At 30.9% G+C, this 22,258-nt stretch overlaps 2 protein-coding genes across 5 annotated transcripts in view; both read right to left on the bottom strand.

Annotated features, from left to right (window-relative positions):
* Window positions 1-652: 652 nt before the first annotated feature.
* On the bottom strand, window positions 653-5,088 carry LOC140052020 (ryncolin-1-like). Its single transcript, XM_072097392.1, has 5 exons — window positions 5,006-5,088; window positions 4,359-4,603; window positions 4,023-4,142; window positions 2,483-2,744; window positions 653-1,988 (listed from the first exon to the last, which is right to left on the bottom strand). Exons 1-5 carry the CDS (start codon window positions 5,079-5,081, stop codon window positions 1,756-1,758), a joined length of 936 nt encoding a protein of 311 aa, XP_071953493.1. The 5' UTR covers window positions 5,082-5,088; the 3' UTR covers window positions 653-1,755.
* A 4,417-nt stretch (window positions 5,089-9,505) lies between these two features.
* Window positions 9,506-22,258, bottom strand: part of LOC140050935 (neutral amino acid transporter 9-like) — a 74,407-nt gene continuing 61,654 nt past the window's right edge. For 2 of the 4 annotated variants that reach the window (XM_072095940.1, XM_072095938.1), the window contains exons 3-15: window positions 21,288-21,362; window positions 20,879-21,020; window positions 19,904-20,004; window positions 19,027-19,184; window positions 18,297-18,470; window positions 17,828-17,935; window positions 17,503-17,622; window positions 16,949-17,041; window positions 15,981-16,087; window positions 13,180-13,284; window positions 12,687-12,835; window positions 11,965-12,054; window positions 9,506-11,307 (exon numbers count right to left, since the gene is read on the bottom strand). In XM_072095940.1, the coding sequence (XP_071952041.1) occupies window positions 11,139-11,307; window positions 11,965-12,054; window positions 12,687-12,835; window positions 13,180-13,284; window positions 15,981-16,087; window positions 16,949-17,041; window positions 17,503-17,622; window positions 17,828-17,935; window positions 18,297-18,470; window positions 19,027-19,184; window positions 19,904-20,004; window positions 20,879-21,020; window positions 21,288-21,362 (1,591 nt within the window). In that variant the 3' untranslated portion in view covers window positions 9,506-11,138. Of the gene's footprint in view, window positions 11,308-11,964; window positions 12,055-12,686; window positions 12,836-13,179; window positions 13,285-14,519; window positions 14,627-15,980; window positions 16,088-16,948; window positions 17,042-17,502; window positions 17,623-17,827; window positions 17,936-18,296; window positions 18,471-19,026; window positions 19,185-19,903; window positions 20,005-20,878; window positions 21,021-21,287; window positions 21,363-21,899; window positions 22,123-22,258 lie in introns of those variants that run through there. The other 2 variants (XM_072095941.1, XM_072095939.1) reach the window with 2 other exon arrangements.

The following is a 22,258-nucleotide window of genomic DNA, read 5'->3' as shown; positions in this document are numbered from 1 at the left end:
GAAAGTGAGTTTGGTGTAATGGTACGGTATGTATCCACAAAAAAATATTGATTTTAATATCCAGATGCGACTTGCCGAATCGTCTCAGGGCCGAATCATCCCGTTACCATCTAGATATATATCTGCATCTTTACAATGTTCTCAAAAGTGAGGGCGCTAGACATATAATTTGCGAGTTTACTGGGTCAAGCAACCACCACACGTTCAACCAATGTAGTATCTGCCACAATGATGACGACGCTACAATATTATGATTTTGATGAGAACAATTTTTTTTTACTGAGAAAAACATTTCGGCACGCGCGTGTAATACATTCTAATTAAGTTGTGCTTCCATTATTATCTTTAACAATACATCACGCTGTGTTATTATTTTACTTTATAATTAAGAATTCCTGTAGTTTGAATTCAATTGCAATATAACAGGAAGATAATTGTCACGTCAGACCCTAAAATAAATTAATCGTGTGGTGCAGTACAAAAGGTGTGGAAACATAAAATAATTAATGTTACAGAAATATACAATAACAAATAATTCTTATCACGCAGGCTAGTGAAATCGGATAGATTATTTATTCCTTCATACGATCTGAATTTAATTATTTACAACAACAGTATGAAATCATTTTCAGACAAGCAGAATAATTAATAATTTCGAAGAAAACCATAACTATAGCAATATAACAATTGAGGTCAAAGGTTACAGCGGTCAATTCAGATTTTCAGTAAACTTTGTTTTGGCATTTCCATAGAATTAGTATGCAACTGCTAAATTTAACAATTTGTACTATCCAGTTTTGTAACAGTCCACCCATTTTTAGGGACTAGACTAGTAAAATTGTTATTTTATGCAACTAACATAAATTGTTCTGAATTTTGTATATTTCATATAAATTTATATATTTAAAAATATAATTAACTATCAAATAAGACCATTTTCAAAATAATCTGTGGTAAACTTAACGAGATACCGGTTAAAAAATGAAAAATAAGTAAAAAGCATCTTTGAGCCAGAACAGCGCCATCAACCTTCAATTTTTATTTTAAAAAACAGATACCAATTTTGTTGTAAGTTCATAAACTTAACTGGTTATAACTTTTTTTATTTTAGCTTTTTTACAGAAACTTAGAATCTACATAATATTTCTATCATCCATACTTGCCATTTTAAAATATGAAAACTTATTTTTCTTGAGGTTATAAGATAGTAGCCTACATGCCAAAAAAGATGTTGAGTTTTTGCTAAAATCATTTTGGGTCAATAAAAGCTATCTAGTAAATATTATTACACACAATTCATATTTCATTGGACATATAATGTTAATAGCTATCGCTAGATATAGTGTTTAATAAAATACATATAATATTATGTATTGAGTTACGAACAATAGGTTTGTGATATGAAATGGGAGCCATTTTGAACGCCATTTGAGGATGACCGCTCACCTCTGAATTAAGCTAACTGTGCTTAGTTTGTAGAGAGGTGGCAATGGGACACCTTAACGAAGCCTCTTTTTGGCACTTGGACCTCCGCAAATATATCGATTAAATACAAATAAGTCAGCTACCACTGATATACTGTACATACAATTATTATTTCCTAAGTAAAATGTCAATCGAGTCAGACGGTTATAAACACAAAATGATATATCATCCATTATATTCCTTTATCCTGTTCAGTGAATATTGATCTTATTCATACCATAATCTCGAAAAAGGAGAATAACTGTGTTTATGTTTATAACTTTTTTACTACTACAAATTACGCTTCATTTTCATTTCTGACCATCTCAGATTTTCAAAAGTATTAAAATCTCCAATGAAGCACTGGAATGAATGTCCATACATTCCATTTAAATGACAAGAGTAACAACTGTAATACCACCAGCCGCCTTTATATTCTTTAGCACAATTATTATTCTTCTTAACGTCGTTATCTACACCACGTGTTGTAAAACCATGTCCTCGATGACGTACCATCACATTAACTGTTTAGAAAAGAAATGAATGACGATATTTTCTAAAAACATTCATTTTCTGTTAACTGTTGGTAAAACGTTGTCGTCGTAGTGGTGGTGGTAGTGGTAGCGGCAGCGCTAGCGCTACCGGTAGCGGTACCATAGCAGTAGCAGCAGCAGTAGCAGTAACTGTAGTATATTTTATGATCTAATCTAACATGATTGTTAACACGCATAATCACATTCTGATATGTTTTGGCATTAATGTTATATAGTCAAACATTTAAGAGCATTGGAATTTTCAAAGTCCAGCTATGTCTTAGTTGGCAACAAAAGTCGAAATGCCTTATAATAAAGGCATTTCGACTTTTGATTATATTAGTTATGTTGTTGCCTAACCAAATTCCAAAAGTGGAACTCGAATTAATAGAAGAAAAAAGTTTGTCAGAGGGAAATGTGAGCATGCAAATGCATTAAACTGTCGCTTTCGATCAAACATGCTTGTAAACAATCTCTACATTTACCCATGTTGCCGTTTACTTGATCTCCGACTTCCAAAGTGTAGTCCTCACTTTCATTCCTGATTCTGAAGGATTCGTGTACTGAATAGTATGCACCAGAATCCGTTTTCATATCAATTCGAAGGTTGTACTTTCCAGATGACGTCATCTCATTTATATTGTCATTTCCCAGCCAGAACTCACCGCACACATTTCCAAAACCATTTTTATATTCTTCCCAAGACCGATAAAAATCCAGTGAATCATCCTCACGACGCTGAAAAACCTAGAATACAGTACACAACATACGATTTAAAAAAATAGGCTTCTTTGTAAATTTACCTATACCTTTACCTATTTGCAGAAATCAGAGAGAGGTTCCTAATAAGCCTCGGGTTACATAAATATTGAAAAAAGGAATTCAGACAAGGGACTATAAGATGGCTATGATGTTTGTAGTACAAGCTCCAATCAAGAAGGTTTATTACATGTCATGTTATGATTGTTACATCTAATCAAGAAGGTTTATTACATGTCATGTTATGATTGTTACATCCAATCAAGAAGGTTTATTACATGTCATGTTATGTTTGTTACATCCAATCAAGAAGGTTTATTACATGTCATGTTATGATTGTTACATCCAATCAAGAAGGTTTATTACATGTCATGTTATGATTGTCACATCCAATCAACAAGGTTTATTACATGTCATGTTATGATTGTCACATCCAATCAACAAGGTTTATTACATGTCATGTTATGATTGTCACATCCAATCAAGAAGGTTTATTACATGTCATGTTATGATTGTTACATCCAATCAAGAAGGTTTATTACATGTCATGTTATGATTGTTACATCCAATCAAGAAGGTTTATTAAATGTCATGTTATGATTGTTACATCCAATCAAGAAGGTTTATTACATGTCATGTTATGATTGTTACATCCAATCAATGTTTATTATATGTCATGTTATGATTGTTACATCCAATCAAGAAGGTTTATTAAATGTCATGTTATGATTGTTACATCCAATCAAGAAGGTTTATTACATGTCATGTTATGATTGTTACATCCAATCAAGGTTTATTACATGTCATGTCATGATATGATTGTTACATCCAATCAAGAAGGTTTATTACATGTCATGTTATGATTGTCACATCCAATCAACAAGGTTTATTACATGCCATGTTTCTCTCCACCACCACCAACAAATCGGCGCTGTATTGAAAAAAAAGTCTAGTATGCAGAATGAATAGAAAGTAGGCCTACTCAGGATTTGCAATAAACAGATCACAGAGTGTTTAAATGCATTTGATTGGACTGATGTTATATTTTTGTATGCAATTGTTTTCACGTGTATTAACGTGTTTTAGTACACGTAATCTACAGCTATTTAGATAAGTCCTACAAATAAAAAAAAGATATTGAATATTGATTGTCTGCTTCTTTTTTAAAGTTTTTACATGTGTAGCCAAATCTACATGTCGTATGCTATGCCTACATAACAACGACTATAGATGCCCTTTTATCAGGCCTAAAAATGTATATAATACCGTCCATCCTCCTTCTCCAGTATCCATATCACAGTACAAAAGCAATGCGTTTCTACCAGTCTTAGCAATTGGGTATAAACCGCTTCCACCGCTTCCCAAAATATCCTGGCAATCTCTTACCTAGTAAATAAGCAAGAATACCAATGACATAACAGTTGTCTATACAATCTGATTCCAATTAATAATGAGAGGGAATGCATAATTCAATGTATATTGATGATGATCCAATTGAATCATCGTCGATCATGTTTGTTGCACTATCAACAACCTTTATAAATCATGTTTTATAACAAAACATGTTTTATTCATGTTATTATAACACCAGACAATACATACTGCTGGCCGTAGTGTATACGCCCGGTGACTGCCTCTTTTTTCCAATCCCAAACGTCCAGATAATTCACATGATTTTGATGTGATGTCATAGCGAAATGATTGACAGTCATGAGTAAGACTCAAACACAACAGAGAACACCGAGTTGCACTTCTTGTTCTAGTAGTAGAAAATACCGAAATAATTTCTTTTGATGTTAACAAATTCCGTTGGTTCTCAAAAATTGCAGATCGCATACAGGATTTACCTAATAAATAGGAAGTGTATGAAAAAAAGAAATGCGTATAGAAATAAACACAATGTACTATAACTAACTTTGGATAAAAAGCATGGCCAGCTATTAGGTACTTAATTTCTTGAAGTTCCGTATGAATTTTTAAACTGTCTTTTAATACTTTTATAAACAGAAAAATGCAAAAATGTTTATTTCCATTAATCTGGTATGTAAATGTTGTGGACTAAATAACATCTAAAAAATAATAATTTTTATTATCATTATTTGTTAACCAATTACGTGGTCACATCGCATTTTATTTGCCACCACGGGGCTTATTTGTTTATTTCACCATGGAGAAAACTTATTTCTCCATGATTTTACGGAGGAAGTCTTGACATAAATGTTTTTAAGAACAAAAGTATTTCATCTTACCTGAAGTCGCTGAAATATTACAGTGAAATACAAAGGTCCCAAAGATCACAGTGAAGCTGTACAATATGTAAAACATTTTGAAATGAAACTCACTCTTCTAAACCTGACTAACATTAACGTCAGACAACATTGTTGTCTCTCGCACGATCATCAATCCTACTGCAATGCGTTCCTATGAAACATAATGCCTTTCATCCACAAATAAATAATATTCGTAGTTTTTATTTTAAAGAAAATATTTAGGAAAGGTTTTTAAAAAGAAAAAAAAAACGATCATTATAAGCGCATGCGTCATTATTAATAATAAGGATAACGGCTTTATAAAAATCAATTGAATTTGCTAGTAAAAACACAAATCAAAGTTTAATATTTCAATCAATACGCGGATTGTTATCATTTACTTGTTCGGTTTACTGATGTGTTATGATTATAATACTTTAAAAGCGTACAATACCTAACAATAACAGAAATCACAAGATGGCACACTATCTACCATATCCATAAATTGCGGGATTATCAATCAATGCTGCGAGGATGTTTTCCACTTTTAAAAAGAAAGATGTTGTGCTGATTTTATTGTATTTATCTAACGTACTCAGTTTTCAAATTTCATTGATTTATTCACTTGAATACACAATACAAATTTGAATGTTGAAAATAGCTTCAATCGTATAACAACCCATAATGAGAAAGTGAAATACAAAGGTACCAAAGATCACAGTGAAGCTGTACAACATTTTGAAATGAAACTCCCCTACATCAAAGAACTTATAACACAAGTTCTTTGCCTACATGTACTTTACTATTTCAATCGACTATGACAGTGGTACAGTTTTAACAAAGTATTAAATCGCAAATGTTTTACTGTATTTAGTGGTATATTATTTATAGGCATATAAAACGTGAAAACATATTTCGTGAGTGGATAAAGAATAATTTTTAAAATTGTTCCTCTTTGTACCCATCTTCTTTCCCATCCCTCAACCCTAATGTTATATACAAAACACAAATTGGGTTTGTTTAAATAAAAAATTTGGACTCATTTTGTGACAAGTTTCTCTTTCGGAAGTAGTTCCCAGGGTGCTAATTTTAGTTGACTACATAAATCATCGTGTCTATTTGTTTCTGAAAACGACAATGTATTATAGTCCTGCAGTTTTATTATGCTGAAATTACTGTGTAATCGCGAACCATCTAGTTATGTTTAATTTACAGGTCTAAAGTTATTTATTTTTGTTTTATGACATTTGCAAGGATCGGTAAAGATTTCATTTCATATTTTAATTGGAAGACGTTTGACTTCTTAAGAGCCATTGTCTGTAAAAATCAAAGATTTGGTGGCAGATGTAAAAAAATGGATTTCTCTCAAATTTTTACCATGAATAGACATTTCAATAAAAAGCATATCTACAACATTCATTTTAATTTTTAGCCTCCGTTGCCATGACAACGGTCAATTATCCAAATTTTGATGTTTTTGCCATTTTTCACAGATTTTCTATAGTGAAAAAGTACAAACTTGTATACTTATTCTAATCAAAAATACTTACAGTATACAGTTTTTATTTATAGCAGTGTAAACAAAATGTATTGAGTTCCATTTAATGTAGAAAAAAAATAAATTACAAAATGGAGTTTGGTTGATACCATTATTTTAAAAAGGGGTGTTTTTAAAAAATATTTTTTTTATAAAAGTATACCTCATAAACGTACCTATAACTTCCAAAGTGGTGTTTTTAAATCAATGAGGTTTTTTAATTTGATAGTCAATAGGTTTGTCAACAATAATCACGAAAAAAACACTGGGGTAAATTTCGTACATAGGTTTTGTGTTGCCAGGAAAATACGAAAAATACAAAAAATATAACAAAATATCAACAAACAAAACACATGAAACACAATTTAAATATGGCTAATTCAATAATAAAATGTATATATGGCTTGTCATAATGCTACTAGAGTCATACGAATAGTTTAGATAAAATAGGAGAATGTGTTGCCAGGTTTATTTCAATTAATTGCCAGAAAAACAGTATTTTGCATTGAAATATTTAGTTGATGGAAAATAATGTTAAACTTGGAAATAATTGAGTCAATGGTTTTTATAAATTTTTAAATATATTTTGTGTAAAGAGATACAAAGACCTCCCAACCAAGCTGACCTTGTAAATAGGTCATTTGAGGTCAAAAGGGGTCAGAATGCAAAACAGGACAGGTCCCCACTTTACTACAACTATTAATGTTTGATCAAAATTTACAAGATAGTTCATAACAATTCTCAACAATTTTTATATTTTACCTATAGTGTTACCTTAGCAACCATTTCTATGTGTAACTAAGGAAAGTAATTTAAAAAAAAAACGTAAAAAATGGCGTTTTTATAAATACAAAGAATTGATTGCATTTGTAATTTTTCCCAATTTGACTTCTACTGCATTCCATTAATGACAAACTTGACCTTGTAAATTCATTCATTTTGAGGTCAACATTTTACCATAGTAACTGTTTCTATGCGAACGTTTAAAAAAAATAAGGGGTTTTTCATAAATACAAAACATTTTTTCTACATAGTTTTACATTTCTACTTTTTGCCAAATTTACTTTAAATACTGAATCCTAATAATCTCAGAAAGAAAGTCTTGACGAATCTGAATAAAGGTAAAAAAGCGTTTAGTGTTATCTTAAACCTGTTTACGTAACAAATGATATTTAAATATGGAGTTTCATGAAAAAAAAAAAAAAAATTTACATATTGAGGTAAAATGACATCAACGTTTTACCTATAGTGTATTGTAGCAACTGTTTCTATACGTAACTAAGTACAATATTTTTAATATTGGGTTTCATGACTACAAACAATTGAATACATAGCTTTACTAACTTCCCAAATTTACTTATCTAGCCTACTGAATCCCAGAAAATGTCTGACCTTGTGAAAGGGTCATTTGTTGGGTCAAGTTATGTCAAAATGTATTATTTATGTTATCTTAGAACCTGTTACTATGCGTAACTAAGGATAATTGTTTTTTTAAATACAGTTGAACCTCCCGTAAGTGGCCACCCTCGGGACCTGGAAAAGTGGCCGCTTACGGGAGGTTCTGCCGATAAAGGGCCAAAATCACTTTATTATGGCTATATACGATATTCTTAACGAAACGAGCGTCTCAATTTTCCAGCTAATTGTAGGCCTATTATTATTTATAATCAGGTGGTTTAGTATTTTTTAGCATTTTCAGACAAATTTTAAAAATTTTTATCATATGAAAAATGGTCGGTCAAAATCTGTGTAGTTTTCTCATCTCTTCACAGTAATGTTTTTAAAACCTCTTCAAAATAAAGCTAATATATAAAGAAATACAATAAACATGCACCTCTAATTCATAGGTCCATGCAATAAGTATCACATTTTTCGATTGGCCGCTTACAAAAAATCTCATTTTTAGTATAAAAAGGTGCCCGGAGCTGCTTACGGTAAGCACCAAATGCACTAATTAGATAGGAAGAACAAACAGGCTTTTCAAAGTGCGTCTGTTAAGGGAGGTGGCCGCTGTAAATAAAATATGGGGTTTTCATGAATAAAAATAATCACAGAAGAAAGTGCTTACGAATATGACCTTGTGAAACGGTAATTTGAAAATGCAAATAAGGCATGCCTGCTAATAATCTACAAATTTAAATTTGTATGAGATAAATATGCAAAATCTAAAGAATATCTCATTTTTAGTTACCATAGTAACTGTTGCTATGCATAACTAAGGGGAATTAAATAATTATCAGATAATTATTAATTAATAATTAATAATGAATCCAACCATCACAGTAAAAAAAATATAGAATTTAAAACCAATATTTAATAATAAAGTGTGATATTTTACATGCTGACCTTAAATGAAATGAAATTTCAAATCAGGGCTTCAATATTTGTTATGTAGCATTAACATACCTGAGTATATCATTGACTTTTGATTGGTTCTATTTTGGGGAGGGGAAAGTGGTGGATCAAGGACTTTTAAATAGTTAGGTGGTTGAAGGCGAGGGTCTAAAAACTTAACTTTATGTCCTATCTTTTGCATTGCAATTTTTAACTTGGGGTGGGTGGGGGCTTGGAGAAAGGGGGAGGGGTGGGATGGAGTGGGATGGAGGAGTTTGAATCCGTCTATTCATTGGGGCGATGGTAGTGGCAGTGTGGGTGGTGCTTGAATGCATGCATTTGACACTCTATAGTGGATGATCGACCAAAGTGTTGCAGTTTATCTTTTTGTGGTTATAGTCGGGGTGGGGGGGGGGGGGAGGGGGGAGAGAGGGGTGGTAGTCGAAAGTGGTGGTGGATGGGCATGTGGGATCTGCTTAGGTTAGCAAATAAAAGAAGTAAACAAATGAAAGAGGAGCTTCAAAATAAGAGAGGAGTAATCTGTTGCAAAGATTAAAATTCACAACGATCTGATAATTTATTCAAATTTCCAGAGGATATAACCTATAAAATGACATTAAAACTGGGAATTACAGAATCTATAATTAAAAATTAATTTTTTTTCTCACAACACAACTAGAACTATATAAAACATTAAGAATTTTTCTGACCAATGAGTTTCAAATCAAATAATCAAAGAAAATAAAATGTTTTTACTAATATACCATGTTTTTTTTTATAAAAATCCCTATGTTTCTCGCAACACTGCTTGTAGATTTTAAATTTACCCCAGTATTTTATTTTAGAAATCAATTATTAAACATTAGAACTACCTATTTGTAATAAATCAGCTAAAAAAATACACCACTTTGGGCGTTATGGTGAAGTAAAGTTTAGTTGCATTGAACAATTTAAAAAAAGTGAAAAACACCCCTTTTTAAATAAATGGTATCTCCCAAAGTATAAAATAAAAAAAAATAAAAAAATTTGAAACAGGTACACAATGCATTGTTATTATGCATACACTAATTATTTTTTATAATTAATTGAACAACACAAAAATATCGTTCATCAAATTAGTACCAATATCCATTTTAAAAAACCTTAAAAAAGGACAAAATTTGTCAAAAACACAAATTTGGCCGTTGCCATGGAAATATACGTGTGAAATAAAAAATACTTCATATTTGATTTCTCTCAACACATATATAGCCATGTGCAAAATTTGAAAGAAATCCATTTTTTTGAGTCTGCCACTTTTTTTGATATTTCTTTGATTCTTACAGACAATGGCTCTTAATAACCAAATGTAACAACATTCTTATGGTGGTATTACACAGTGTTTAATAATTCACATATTTATACAACATTCTAAAATATATAATTACATATTAGTTACATGATATACAGTGCTGGCTGAAATACTTGCTCACTCACATTTTATTTAAAATATCTCACAATGCAAGATTGTGCAAAAAATTAGTATTAGAATTAAAATTATTTTAATATCAAACACAGTACATTTAATTTCAATTATAGGAATGGAAGAATAGTGTGAATGAATACATAATGTGAAAACTAATAAGTAAATGTGTAAACTGAATAGCATCCCTTTCATACAAACTGAAAAAATGCGAAGTTGATCCAGAGTTTTGTAACCTGGTTATACCCAGAAAACTGAAATGCAGACCAATTTAAACAGTTTACCAGGTTTGCTTAGCCACACCTAACTCACTTAACAAATCAAGAAAAATAACATGTTGCCCATTAGGCACATTTTACTGAATCAGATTTAAACAAAAAAGAAATGTATCGGTACAAGAGATAGATTTGTTTTTACTGGGCAGTCTAAAAGGGGCAAAGAAGTCGACTGAAATTACATGGTTGAAGGCAATGTGAACACTAGTGTTCGAAAGTTGAAACCCAGCTTTCAAAGTGACAATTCTAGATGATGTATCGCTTTCTAAATTTAATACTGCATCCACAAATACTGTACTTTTACTAAAACAATTTAAATTGTCATATTAATACATTTAACAAAAATAAAATTAAAACATTCTTAATTAAATTATTATTATTCAAATAGGGAGTTACAAATTATTTGAATAACATCACAGGCAGTATACCTTAATTTTTCAATATGTCAGAAGTTCAACATCTGCTAACCTTACTACTAGTTCTTATTAATAGTTCTGTTGCACAAAATGTATATTAAATTAGGTCCTATAAAAGTAGGAACTGTGCAATGAAGTTGGCAAGTCCTATGGCCATAACCACAGCATGAACGCCTATAATGTATGACTTCAACGCATTTTTTTCTTTCAATCGTAGTAAATATACAAGAGATGGCAATGTGAATACATAGGCAAGGCCGCAGAAGGAACCAGAAAACCTGAAATAAGGAATGAAAAAAACAAAGGTTTAGAAATGTAGTTATTTGTCAATGAGAACAATAATCAGTAAGCAATAATGATAATAATCAATAGACAATAATGATTATAATCAATAAGCAATAATTATAAAAATCAATATAGCTATAGGCAATCAATAGGCAATAAGATAATAAAAAAAATCAATAAGGATAAAACTCAATAATCATTAAGTAATACTGATAATCATAATTAGTAAGCAATTATGATATTAATAATAATAATAATAATAATAATAATTTATATTTAAATGTTTTCAGAATAAAATATATTGATAATGCTTGGAAAACCTAATATTTTCATTGTAAACTTATTTTCCATTAGATAATATTATTCACACGCCAACTAACATATCTGAGTTATGATTGGTTGCACATTTTTTCTACATGTCACAAAAAGTTAATGAAAAAATGAATACGCCTGCACATTCGTGAACACTTTCAATTCGGGGAAAAAAAATGTATATATACATTCATCTAGTGGAAAACCAGAGTGGGTCATGGGAAGAACAACCATTGTGTTGATCTAAAACCTAGATAAAGATTATAGTTTTTGCAACTTTGTAGTAATTAGAAATGTGAAGCAAATATAAATAATAAATTTATACTAGAACATATTACCTGATTATAGTTCCTATGCTTGGAAAAAAAACAGCAAATGCAATGGCTATTGACACTAGGATTGCATTTAGTACTACCACATGCTTGAAACTGAAACAAAATGTAAAGGTTATACGTTATACGCTATTTTAGATTGATGTCCACACAATAAATCTAATACAAATCAAGTTCTCTAGGTAAATTAGACCATCATAATCATATATAATAAAAATTTAATCTAAAATTAATAGATATTTTATTAATTTTAAACAAAGCAAGGGGACCTAGAAAAGGTTAGTGTTGTTTTGGAAGATACTACATTTTATTCGTATTTGTTACTAAATCCGTTGTCATGTGGAGTTATGTGGTGGGCTATAGGTCTACTAGCACATGCAGGCCAAGCTAGCTCCATGTGACATTGTACCTAGAACTCCTAAAAATACTAACAATTTCTTAATAATGTATAAATGGTGTATAGAGGGAAGTGGACTGGTTTTTTTTAAGCTTGAGTCTGAATTACTATTTATATCTGGGCTACCACAATGTCAGCCATCTTTTTGAAGGAACAATAATTATAATACATCGATCTTATATTGACAAACCATAGCTATAAAGTTGGCACATGTTCAAAGCTCTGCTCGACCATATTTCTTGTCGTAAAACAAGCCTTAATTTAACAATGGAGGTTTGTGGTAGTGTAAGCAGTTACTTTAGTTCATCTTAGCCCCTATTTCTATTCTTACCTTGGATAAATCTCACCAAAAAATTGATGCATTACTTGTACCCTCATGATGTACATGAGCAGAGGGAATAATGATACCATTTGGAACAATAAAAACAATCTCGCTGCAAACGATAGCACGTCATCATGTGGAAAGTTCTTCAATAAATTCTGTAATAAAAAGAATGAAATGATAGTTATAGCTTCTGTACTGACCAATAAGTATGCATATAAGACAGCAACAGTAGCAGATTAAAAAGTATTTGTATAAGGATAGAAATAAATAGTACTAGACATGCTTAGCTTAAGTAGTAATAGTATTCAATGAGGATGGGTAAAATAGGTTCAATTACAATTAGGAGGTTGATTATTTAGGGGTTGATACAGTAAAGGTACTATTTTGTCAATTTGTTCCTACATATACAAGTCTGGTTATTTACTATTGTGCTATCTCACAGTAAACGAAATATGAAAAATAATTCTTCAAAATGATTAAATAAAACGTAAAAACTTACATCTTCTATACAATTTTTTGAACTTGGAAATGTAATGTAGAAGACAACACCAACAAACGTATAGGTAACTGCCACAAGTATATATGCTATTGTTAAGTCTCTTTTCTAAATAGAATAAAAAAGTGTTAAATATATGAATATAATACAAGAAGATAATCTCACTAATTGAATATTATCATAGAAATAGATATATTTTATTCTCACATAATAAATATAAAACTCAGCTCCCCGTTACATTCGTAATAAAAACACCATATAAAAACATCAACAAAAAGAATAACACCAAAAAAAGATAGAAACACTCTGCATCGATACTATTACTACTACTAATAATAATAATTAGTGTTTAGGCTTTCTTCTGAACATTGTCATCATTTTCAAAAAATAAATATATCGTATGTTTGTGCATATTTGTAGAAAATTCATAGGTACTAGAGCTAATTATGCTAAATATATTTTTAAGTGAAATGGTGAGTGTAAATCACATTAATATTAGAATATTATTATAAATAAAATAACATTACTGGCTACCGATGATGATACAGGATGTCAATACAGCCCTAATAGATTTAAAATAAATTCCCCAGAGCTATGATGGTGCTTATATTGTTAGTACTGTAGTTAGTTTGTTAATGGTGGTGTGTAAGATTATGAGGACTTTTCAATAGCAAAACACCAAGAAATGCCTACAGTACAAAACAGCATAGCGATACCTTCTGACACAATTCAGAAATTGGAATAGTTGCAGAAAGTATCACAATGCTGATTATATTGTAGAAATACTCAGAAGACCTGTTGCTTGATTTTCTTGGTATGTCATTCATCATTAAGCCCACCGAAGCAGTAGAAGATAGACGATACCAAAGATAAAAAGTTGTTATTGCCAATGCTGGAAATGAATCAATTTCAAGGGTAATCAAAGACACGAGGCTAAGCCAATCAGAAAGGCAGTGCTCCGATTAATACTACTGATCCGATCACTAACTGGTTGGTTTTGAACATGTGACAGAAAATCAAATGGATGGTTGAAAATAATACATAACAAAATGAGCCAATGAAATATGCATGCCAATTTGCAAACAGTATCTAGCATCCAGTATGGGCGAGTTCAGGCTTAGTTATTTTAGGGAAGAGTGAAATTACACTCAATCTTTGCTGGTTAATTACTCGCCAAAATTAACAATAATTGATCTACGAAGTCAACTTCTAGGCAAATACATAAGCCTGAAAGCACCTATAACATGGATGATTACATGTATTAGCAACTAGCATGCATACAAGCATGCATTTACACATAGTATGAATTTACATGCAGCATGCATTTATATTGATCTACTTACATTGTTCTCTGGATGTCTCTGGTTTCTCATTATCGATGAGACACAGTTGTGTATAAAATAACCAAGAGACAGAATCCCAGTAAGGGCGGGAAATTGTATCTGGAACACTACATAACATAACAAAACATAGTGCACATGCAAACGAAGAATTAAAACATTATTTTAATACCATAACTGATCTAAACAAAACTTATTTGAAATGTTATGCTTAACATTATTACATGTTGATATAAGGTTTGCGGTACACAACGTATATTAGTTCTGAAAAGAACTGTTGAGATTCTTGACGTTTCGATCAATATGCTTTGATCGTCCTCAGGAGTGAGAATGAGAGTGAGAATTATTATATATTATTATAAGGAAGTAAAATTTGACAACTTACATCATAAATTGTTTGAAGATTTTATGGTGAAATAAAATGTTGATATACAGTTTGCGGTACACCACTTATATAAAGTTCTGAAATGAACACCTCAACAGTTCTTTTCAGAACTATATATACATGATGTACCGCATACTTTATATCAACTTTAAATCACTCTTAGAAATAAGCTTCAAGAAATAAGTATGCTTTACTTTGATTTTTATTCGATATTGGGCCTATTAGATCAGTTATGGAAAATGATAAAATATTTTTTTAAATGTATTATTATTATTAAAAACAAATTATGGACAAAACAACAACATTGTGGTTTAATAATAGTTACTGGATATAACAATTAAATAAATAGAAAAATAAATAAGCAAAATGATAAATCCTACATTTTAGTAAAGTGAACAAGCTTTTTATTTTACAATATAAATGTTTTATTTACAAATGTACTTTAAAGATGGTGCAATTTTGAAAATACAAATGAAATAAATTGAAGGTATAACTTACACAGAATGAGTAAAAAAAAAATTGAAATAGAAATGGGAAGACATAAAAAAGAAATTTGCTCTTGTGTAGCTATCCAGAACCATAGAAAAAACAAATAGGTAAAATAAATAAATGTAAAGAGTTTCCTTGCATAGAAAATTACTGCTAAAAACACATTATTTATGTTTTCGTCTTTTGTGGCTCGTCTCACTTTTATTGCATTGAAATTATTTCAACATAAACATTTATTCTGACAATTTGTATTATATTATTTTTGCATAGTTACAGTATGTTCACTTTGTAACTTTATAGCAACATTTTTTGAACAGTTTATATTTTAAATATTAAAAAAAAAACAAATTATGATGTCCAGTATTGGGAGAGTTGAATGTATTAGAGAAATTATAATCATAGAAAATATAGATAATTTACATATAACCAACACCCAACAAGAAGACATAAACCCATGCAAAAAATACAAAAGTTAATTATAAAAGGACGACAGTTAATGAATATTAATCTAGTGCTACATGTAAACCAAGTGAAATAAGCAATACTAAAGAGAACTGAATACTGAATTGAAAACACACACTGCAGCTTACATTGTTCTTTGGGTTCACTTGATTCCTCATAATAGATGTAACAGCGTTGTGGATGAAATAACCAAGTGCAAGTATTCCAGAAAAGGAAGGGAAATGCCACGAAAAATCTTATATGTTTAAATTTTATAGAAACGGGAGATAAAACAATTAACATAAATAAACATACATTGGAAAAAATTGCTTTGTTGACTGGACACCACCTTAAAATAATTATATTTGAATACAAACAAAGTTTCACACACTTTGTTAAATGTACACATTTCAGAATCATAAATTAAATGTTTAAATACAATTTGGTCTAATAGTTTCGAACAGGCAATAACACAATCCTAAATAACTGAGGTAGCCAAAAAAGAGCTGCAGTCCGTAAAGTTCTGATGCCAAATAAGTGCCAGAGCTGAATAAATCCTTGTGTCGTTTTTGACTTATATTATTGTTTTATACAGTATTATGTATTTCTGCATATTTGTATTATAGGGACCCTCATGAGACAAGCTCTTGCTTCTTGCACGGGCCCCAATTGTTGTCATAACAACTGAATAAATGTGTATATGGTGATGATAGATGAGTCAAAAAGAAAAAATTTCTACAATCAACTAAGTACTGCAGCTGAATAATAAGAGTTAAATAGGTTCTGCAGTTAAACAAAGTGCCGCATTTGAATAAGTGTTGCAGGTGAATAAATGCTGCAGACAAATAATAAAATGTAAAGTATCCCGGATGCAAGATGTAACAGAATCTCCCAGGTAAAGCTTGGTTCCACAACAAAAAGGCAAATGTACAACATAAGTGAGTTCAGTTCAAATGATCCATCGCAGCGTGATTGGTTAAATTACTTGCGATGTCTTAGTGGGGACCAAGTTTAAGCAATAAGTCATGTTAATGTAATAGTGGGAATATTTCATTTGTAGAGAGTAGGAGAATTCAATGACTACTTGTTTATTTCAATGGTTGGAATTTCAACTTACATTTAACATCATAGTCTACAGTATTAAAATGTATTCCCCAACACGCTGCTTTGACAATCACAAAGACAAATAGAAATAATACAGACATCGTCCCTTTAAAGAAAAATAATGGACAAAGCTATTAAAAATAGTATTTACCTTTGCAATTTATCAGATAGTTATGACTTTGAATCTAAATTTTAAAATAATAGCTCTTCAGAAATTGCCTTCTGAACTCATAACATACATGAAGGCATACAGAAATCCCTGTTGCACATAATACATTGAGTTGAGTGGCCAAGCAGGTAAAAGTTCTCCTCGACCATATTTTTGGTAGAGCAAGTCTTCTCGGAGGACTTAAAAATTGAGGTCCAGTATACACATCTGGCTCATGTGCACTTTAAACCAGTGCATCTTTGATAAGAGTTGGGTGTTTGATACCCTGGTGTACTGGTTTATTTATCAGGTGCTGCACTGTGGCTGGGTGGGTCTGTAGAGGACCTAATATAATTGAGGATGAATATTATTATCAAACCAAACATCAAGAATAATTACAGAAAGAAATTAAAACTTACCAAGAGCATTGAATTTTGTAAAGAATGTTGGCGATTTAAAGTTGATAAGTGGAAAAATTATAATTAAGAGGTACAAGGGTACTGTATCCGTTTCACTCCATACTTTGTCAAACATTGTGGCTGTTGGAAAAAGATGGTATAATAAATACTGTAAATATATTATAAAACAAATAGTGTAATTATTTAATATTTTAAAGCCAACTTTCATGTGCTGATTTTCGATGTTACTTACTGTAAAATCGATGTAATGCAATGGAAATGTGTGTATTGTGTTCAGCTTATTAACCTGTACCTAACTGTCGACACATCTTAATGTCATACTTACCTGGTTCATCGGTACTATTGCTTGTGTTTCCATTATCCTTATGGCATATGATTGGACAATGAGAACCAATTATATCTGCATCTTTAGGAAGAGATTTTGTTGCATCCCCTAACCAAATGACAATAATGTAATAAATAATATATTCTTAATTTACTATAAATTGTTGATCACATGTATAAAATACTTTTGATTGTTGTTTATTATAAGAGTTTTATCATGAGTTTCTGAGCCTACTACTATTGGCTGCTTTTCCCTTTTCCATATTCAACCTAAGAATTTAGAAACAAATGTTTATTTTGAATTGACTTGCTTTTTACTCTACAGTGATTTATAAATTTCATGTCTATGTATCGTTGTACAAAACATGGTTGAAAACGTTTGCAGTTGGTCCTTCTATAAGTTTAGTTCATTGTGATTTGACCTTTGTTGATCGTAATAATAAATAATTCTTATAATACTTGATACATACCGTATATAAAATAGACTGAGCTGTATAAGAAGTTGGTCATAAGTACCCAGTAAACAATCATAGCACCAATCAAAGCTGACAGTGAAAACACTACACTGCCATATAATCCCCATCGACCTAAGTACTGTCGACATGCATCGGAGAACTCCATAATTTGGCCTGGATTTGACTGTTCTGAAGTATAAATATAAGTCAAAATTAGTTGAAAGTCTATGCACACTTTGGCCAATAATCGCTCTGATATGTCGCAATACATTCCGCATTCGTGTTGAAAATTAGTTGGTTGTACATACGGTACTATGTTTCCTTAAGAATTAGTCATGCATGACAAATTGAATTGTTTTCACTCACAGAAGTCCTTTCTCTAAATTTGGTCCTTGTTTGTTCAATCAATTACTGTACCACAAAAATTAAGTCTGCATTCATTGAGTAATCTAAGCCAAATTCTATTTTCTTTTTATACTTTTTTATTATTTTATGTGAAGCGCTTTGATCAACTATAGAAAAATTATTACTATTTTACAGTTTTGTTATTCTTTATACAATAAACTTTAGAAAACGTATTCAAACTGTGATGATAGGAAACACCCAATGTTACTTTGGTATTCAACAGTAGCATACTCTAATTGGTGTTGTCTATTTGGTTGAATTTTAATTTGTGAGAGCATATATTTTTGTTTAGAAAGAACACATTACAAATATTATTAAGTTACTTATTTAAAGTACATACCAAGAGATCGGACAGCTTCAATAACACGATAGCAGGTGTAAAGAGCTAGGCCTGCCATTACAATCAACAACACAACCCCACAAGCAAACCCAGACTGTTGAATAGCCCATGGCATACTTAGAAGTGATGTTCCCATCATTGTGTTCCATATAGAAAATCTGCAGTATAATAAAAATGGAACACAACTTAGGAACATAATCATTATACCAGAATACCCGAATAATAGTTCAAATAAGCAACCCTTCTTAAACTTTCCCAGTTCAAATTTTAATCCAATATGAAGCTTTCATTTTCATGATGTGCCATTTTATTTGTTTTTAATTTATTCAACACACTTTACATGGTTTGAAAATGTAGGCGTTTGTTCAAGTTCAAAATATAATACAGTGAAACTCTAAGCTTGTTCAGAATTTCATTTTTACTTGACAGCAGTGTAGTCTAGTAGCGTGTCATGAAAACAAAAGCTCCATTGTTTACACACAAGAATCATATATTACACATCTTTTAAACAATTATATTATTATACATAAACAGTATGCATCCTTGTTGATGTCTTCATGCAATTAAGATAGCTGCATTCTTTTTAGGGGGTTCCCCACTCAGACTCATAACTAAAGTCTGTAACATATACCATATATTTTCATCATAAAATTAGTTTTGTGATGGTTGGCAGATGGCATAACCTTTTAAAAGAACGATGGATTTACTGGATGATAACATAAAAAACACCAATATTTTAGCTCTTAATGAGAGGATAATTTACACCATGGAGGAATTAGTTTAGAAACTAAGGATGCTATTGTATAGGAATTAACAAAACTGTGCAGTCAATTCCCCTGAGAGAATCTGGTATAACAAAACAGTTGACAATGCTTACATTGTAACAATGCTTCCCTGCTTTCCTTGCTCATCCTTTTTAATTCCAAAAGGTGACGTCAGGCTGAACATATAGAAGGGTAAAACATGATCAGGAACCCTCTAGTAAAATAAAAAATATAAAAATTGATTTATAACTGCAAAAAGTGTAAAATAAAAAAATGAGAACATACAGCACCAATTTAGACTACTGATTGTGAATGATAAATGTATTTAAATTAAAAAATATTAACTTGAATAGCTCTACAACTTTATTATACCTTCCAATCTACACATTGCATAACAGTATTCAATACCAAGGATCATAAATTATGAAATACGCGCATTTGTTATCAATATATCTATTATAAATGATGGTTCAATGACACAACACAATGCAAATGTTTAGGCCTCAAACACACTCTTCAAAATGTATACCCGTTCCAAACTTGTCACACAAAACATTACTTTTATTACTTAAGATATTGTTAATCTTCATTTGTACTTTTAATTACCATGAATTCAATTGTCGTAAGCTCTGTCTACACTATGTGCCCAAATATGGTACTATAGTGATATTCCCAAATAAAGTAGTGATATGACATCATCATGTCCATAATATGGGCACATCACATGTTTTGTCCCATAAAGTTTAATAGTGTAGACAGATTTGTTAACAACTATAAACTGAAAGTAAAGGTAACTTTGAACTTTGATAAATCTGATATCATATGGATCATTCATTTGAGTAGTACATTCAAGAAAATGTGAAATAATTTGATTATGTTATTTACATCATTTCACAAAAGGATATTTGTGACCATTATGATAATACCTTATTTGGATTTCATTATAATGTGTCATGAACATGTTACTTAAAATGTGTTATATTGCAACACACCAATTGTTTTTGATTTTAAGATATTTTGATGGATATTGCATGTGTATAATAACACAATGCTTTTTAAAGAATAATATAAAGCCCTGTTTAACTTACCAAACGATCATCTGCAGGAGGCATTAATCGTGAATAATACTTTAATCTACTGTAATTTGCCACTGTTTCTGAATCTGCTATATTTTCTACTTTACCAGAATCAGTTATCGAAGAAGGCATGTTAGAATGATGAAAAGGTTTTCTAGAAAAATTTAAATTAATTTTATTTTTTATTTCATTCAATCAAAACCAACAGCCATAAATACCGCCACTAACCGGTTTAAAACATAAAACAATACAACAACAAAAACGGTTAACAATAAAATACAGATATAAATATATATAAAAACATAGATCAGCATTAATAATCGATAAATCAAAATTAATGTAACATTGTAATCAAATCGTTTAATTAATAAAATACTTTTTATAATTTATCTATGACATACACTGACAATCATATGTTTACCTTTTCCTGTTTGGGTCCATTGTATCCAAAACACTGGATCGTCGTCTCTCTTCATACTTACTATAACTTGCAGGCCTTTAAATATAATATTATAAAGTATTATTAGGGCCTAGTTTTTTTTTTAAACATGAAAACTATGGTCGCGTTCTTTGATGGCCATCCGATTCTGAGATATGACTTGTCCTTGATTGTGAAAAAGCAAGATTTATATTAATAATAATTGAAGGCAGTACAGTCTAGTAGTAGTAGTAGTAGTCTAGTAGTAGTAGTCCAGTAGTAGTAGTAGTAGTAGTAGTAGCCAAGAAGACAAGAGTAAATCATTATTATTAATGATGGTTGGGATTGACTTTTAATGAATGTCATTGTCTATAACTTAATAACAAATAAATTAATTTTAATATGTGGAAATATAGGAACGTATAAAATAACATGACTTTTGATTTATGGGTACGAACCGACCAAAACATGGTTGGAGGTTGGTAGGCACATGATTACGTAATAGATAACCTTGAACTAAATCTGGAAAGAAGCAAGGCCTACTAGCCTAGCTAGTAGAGAGGCTAGGCCTAGGCCTAGTCATAATTGGATTTATACACTGGCTAGTATGCTTACGCCTGAGGTAAGACATCCTCGTTGAGTTGTCCATTGACGAGTGGCTGAATGTCTTCTTCATCACTATTAATTATCCCCTTTCCCGGCTTTAATCTTGAATCCAACGACATCACGAGATGTTATTCTAGGCCGGCCTACTACCGTACTATACTACCTCTAGGCTGTGTAACAGCTGATGACATTGAGTGTGTGGTTGGTTGGTTGTGTTGTGTGAATGTGGTCGATCATTGGTGGTCAAAGTGCGTTTACGGAAAAGTCCATTAGTAAATAGGGGGAAGTGGTTTACGCTTTCTAAAAAAACCATTGTAATATCCATTTTCTTGATTTTGATTTTGAAAAAAAATAAATATTAACTGATA

The sequence above is a fragment of the Antedon mediterranea genome, chromosome 6 (assembly GCF_964355755.1).
Source record: "Antedon mediterranea chromosome 6, ecAntMedi1.1, whole genome shotgun sequence".
Lineage (NCBI taxonomy): Eukaryota > Metazoa > Echinodermata > Crinoidea > Comatulida > Antedonidae > Antedon > Antedon mediterranea.
Note: the sequence above shows the minus strand (reverse complement) of the source record. Positions and strands in the feature narration are given on the sequence as shown.

What these genes read in the sequence shown, in the direction of transcription:
- LOC140052020 (XM_072097392.1), bottom strand. Translation starts at nt 5,081, where the DNA reads ATGTTTTACATATTGTACAGCTTCACTGTGATCTTTGGGACCTTTGTA. An exon ending in TAATATTTCAGCGACTTCAG is followed by an intron (nt 4,604 to 5,005) that starts GTAAGATGAAAT and finishes CCTATTTATTAG; the next exon opens with GTAAATCCTGTATGCGATCT. An exon ending in TCAAGTAAACGGCAACATGG is followed by an intron (nt 1,989 to 2,482) that starts GTAAATGTAGAG and finishes TTTTCTAAACAG; the next exon opens with TTAATGTGATGGTACGTCAT.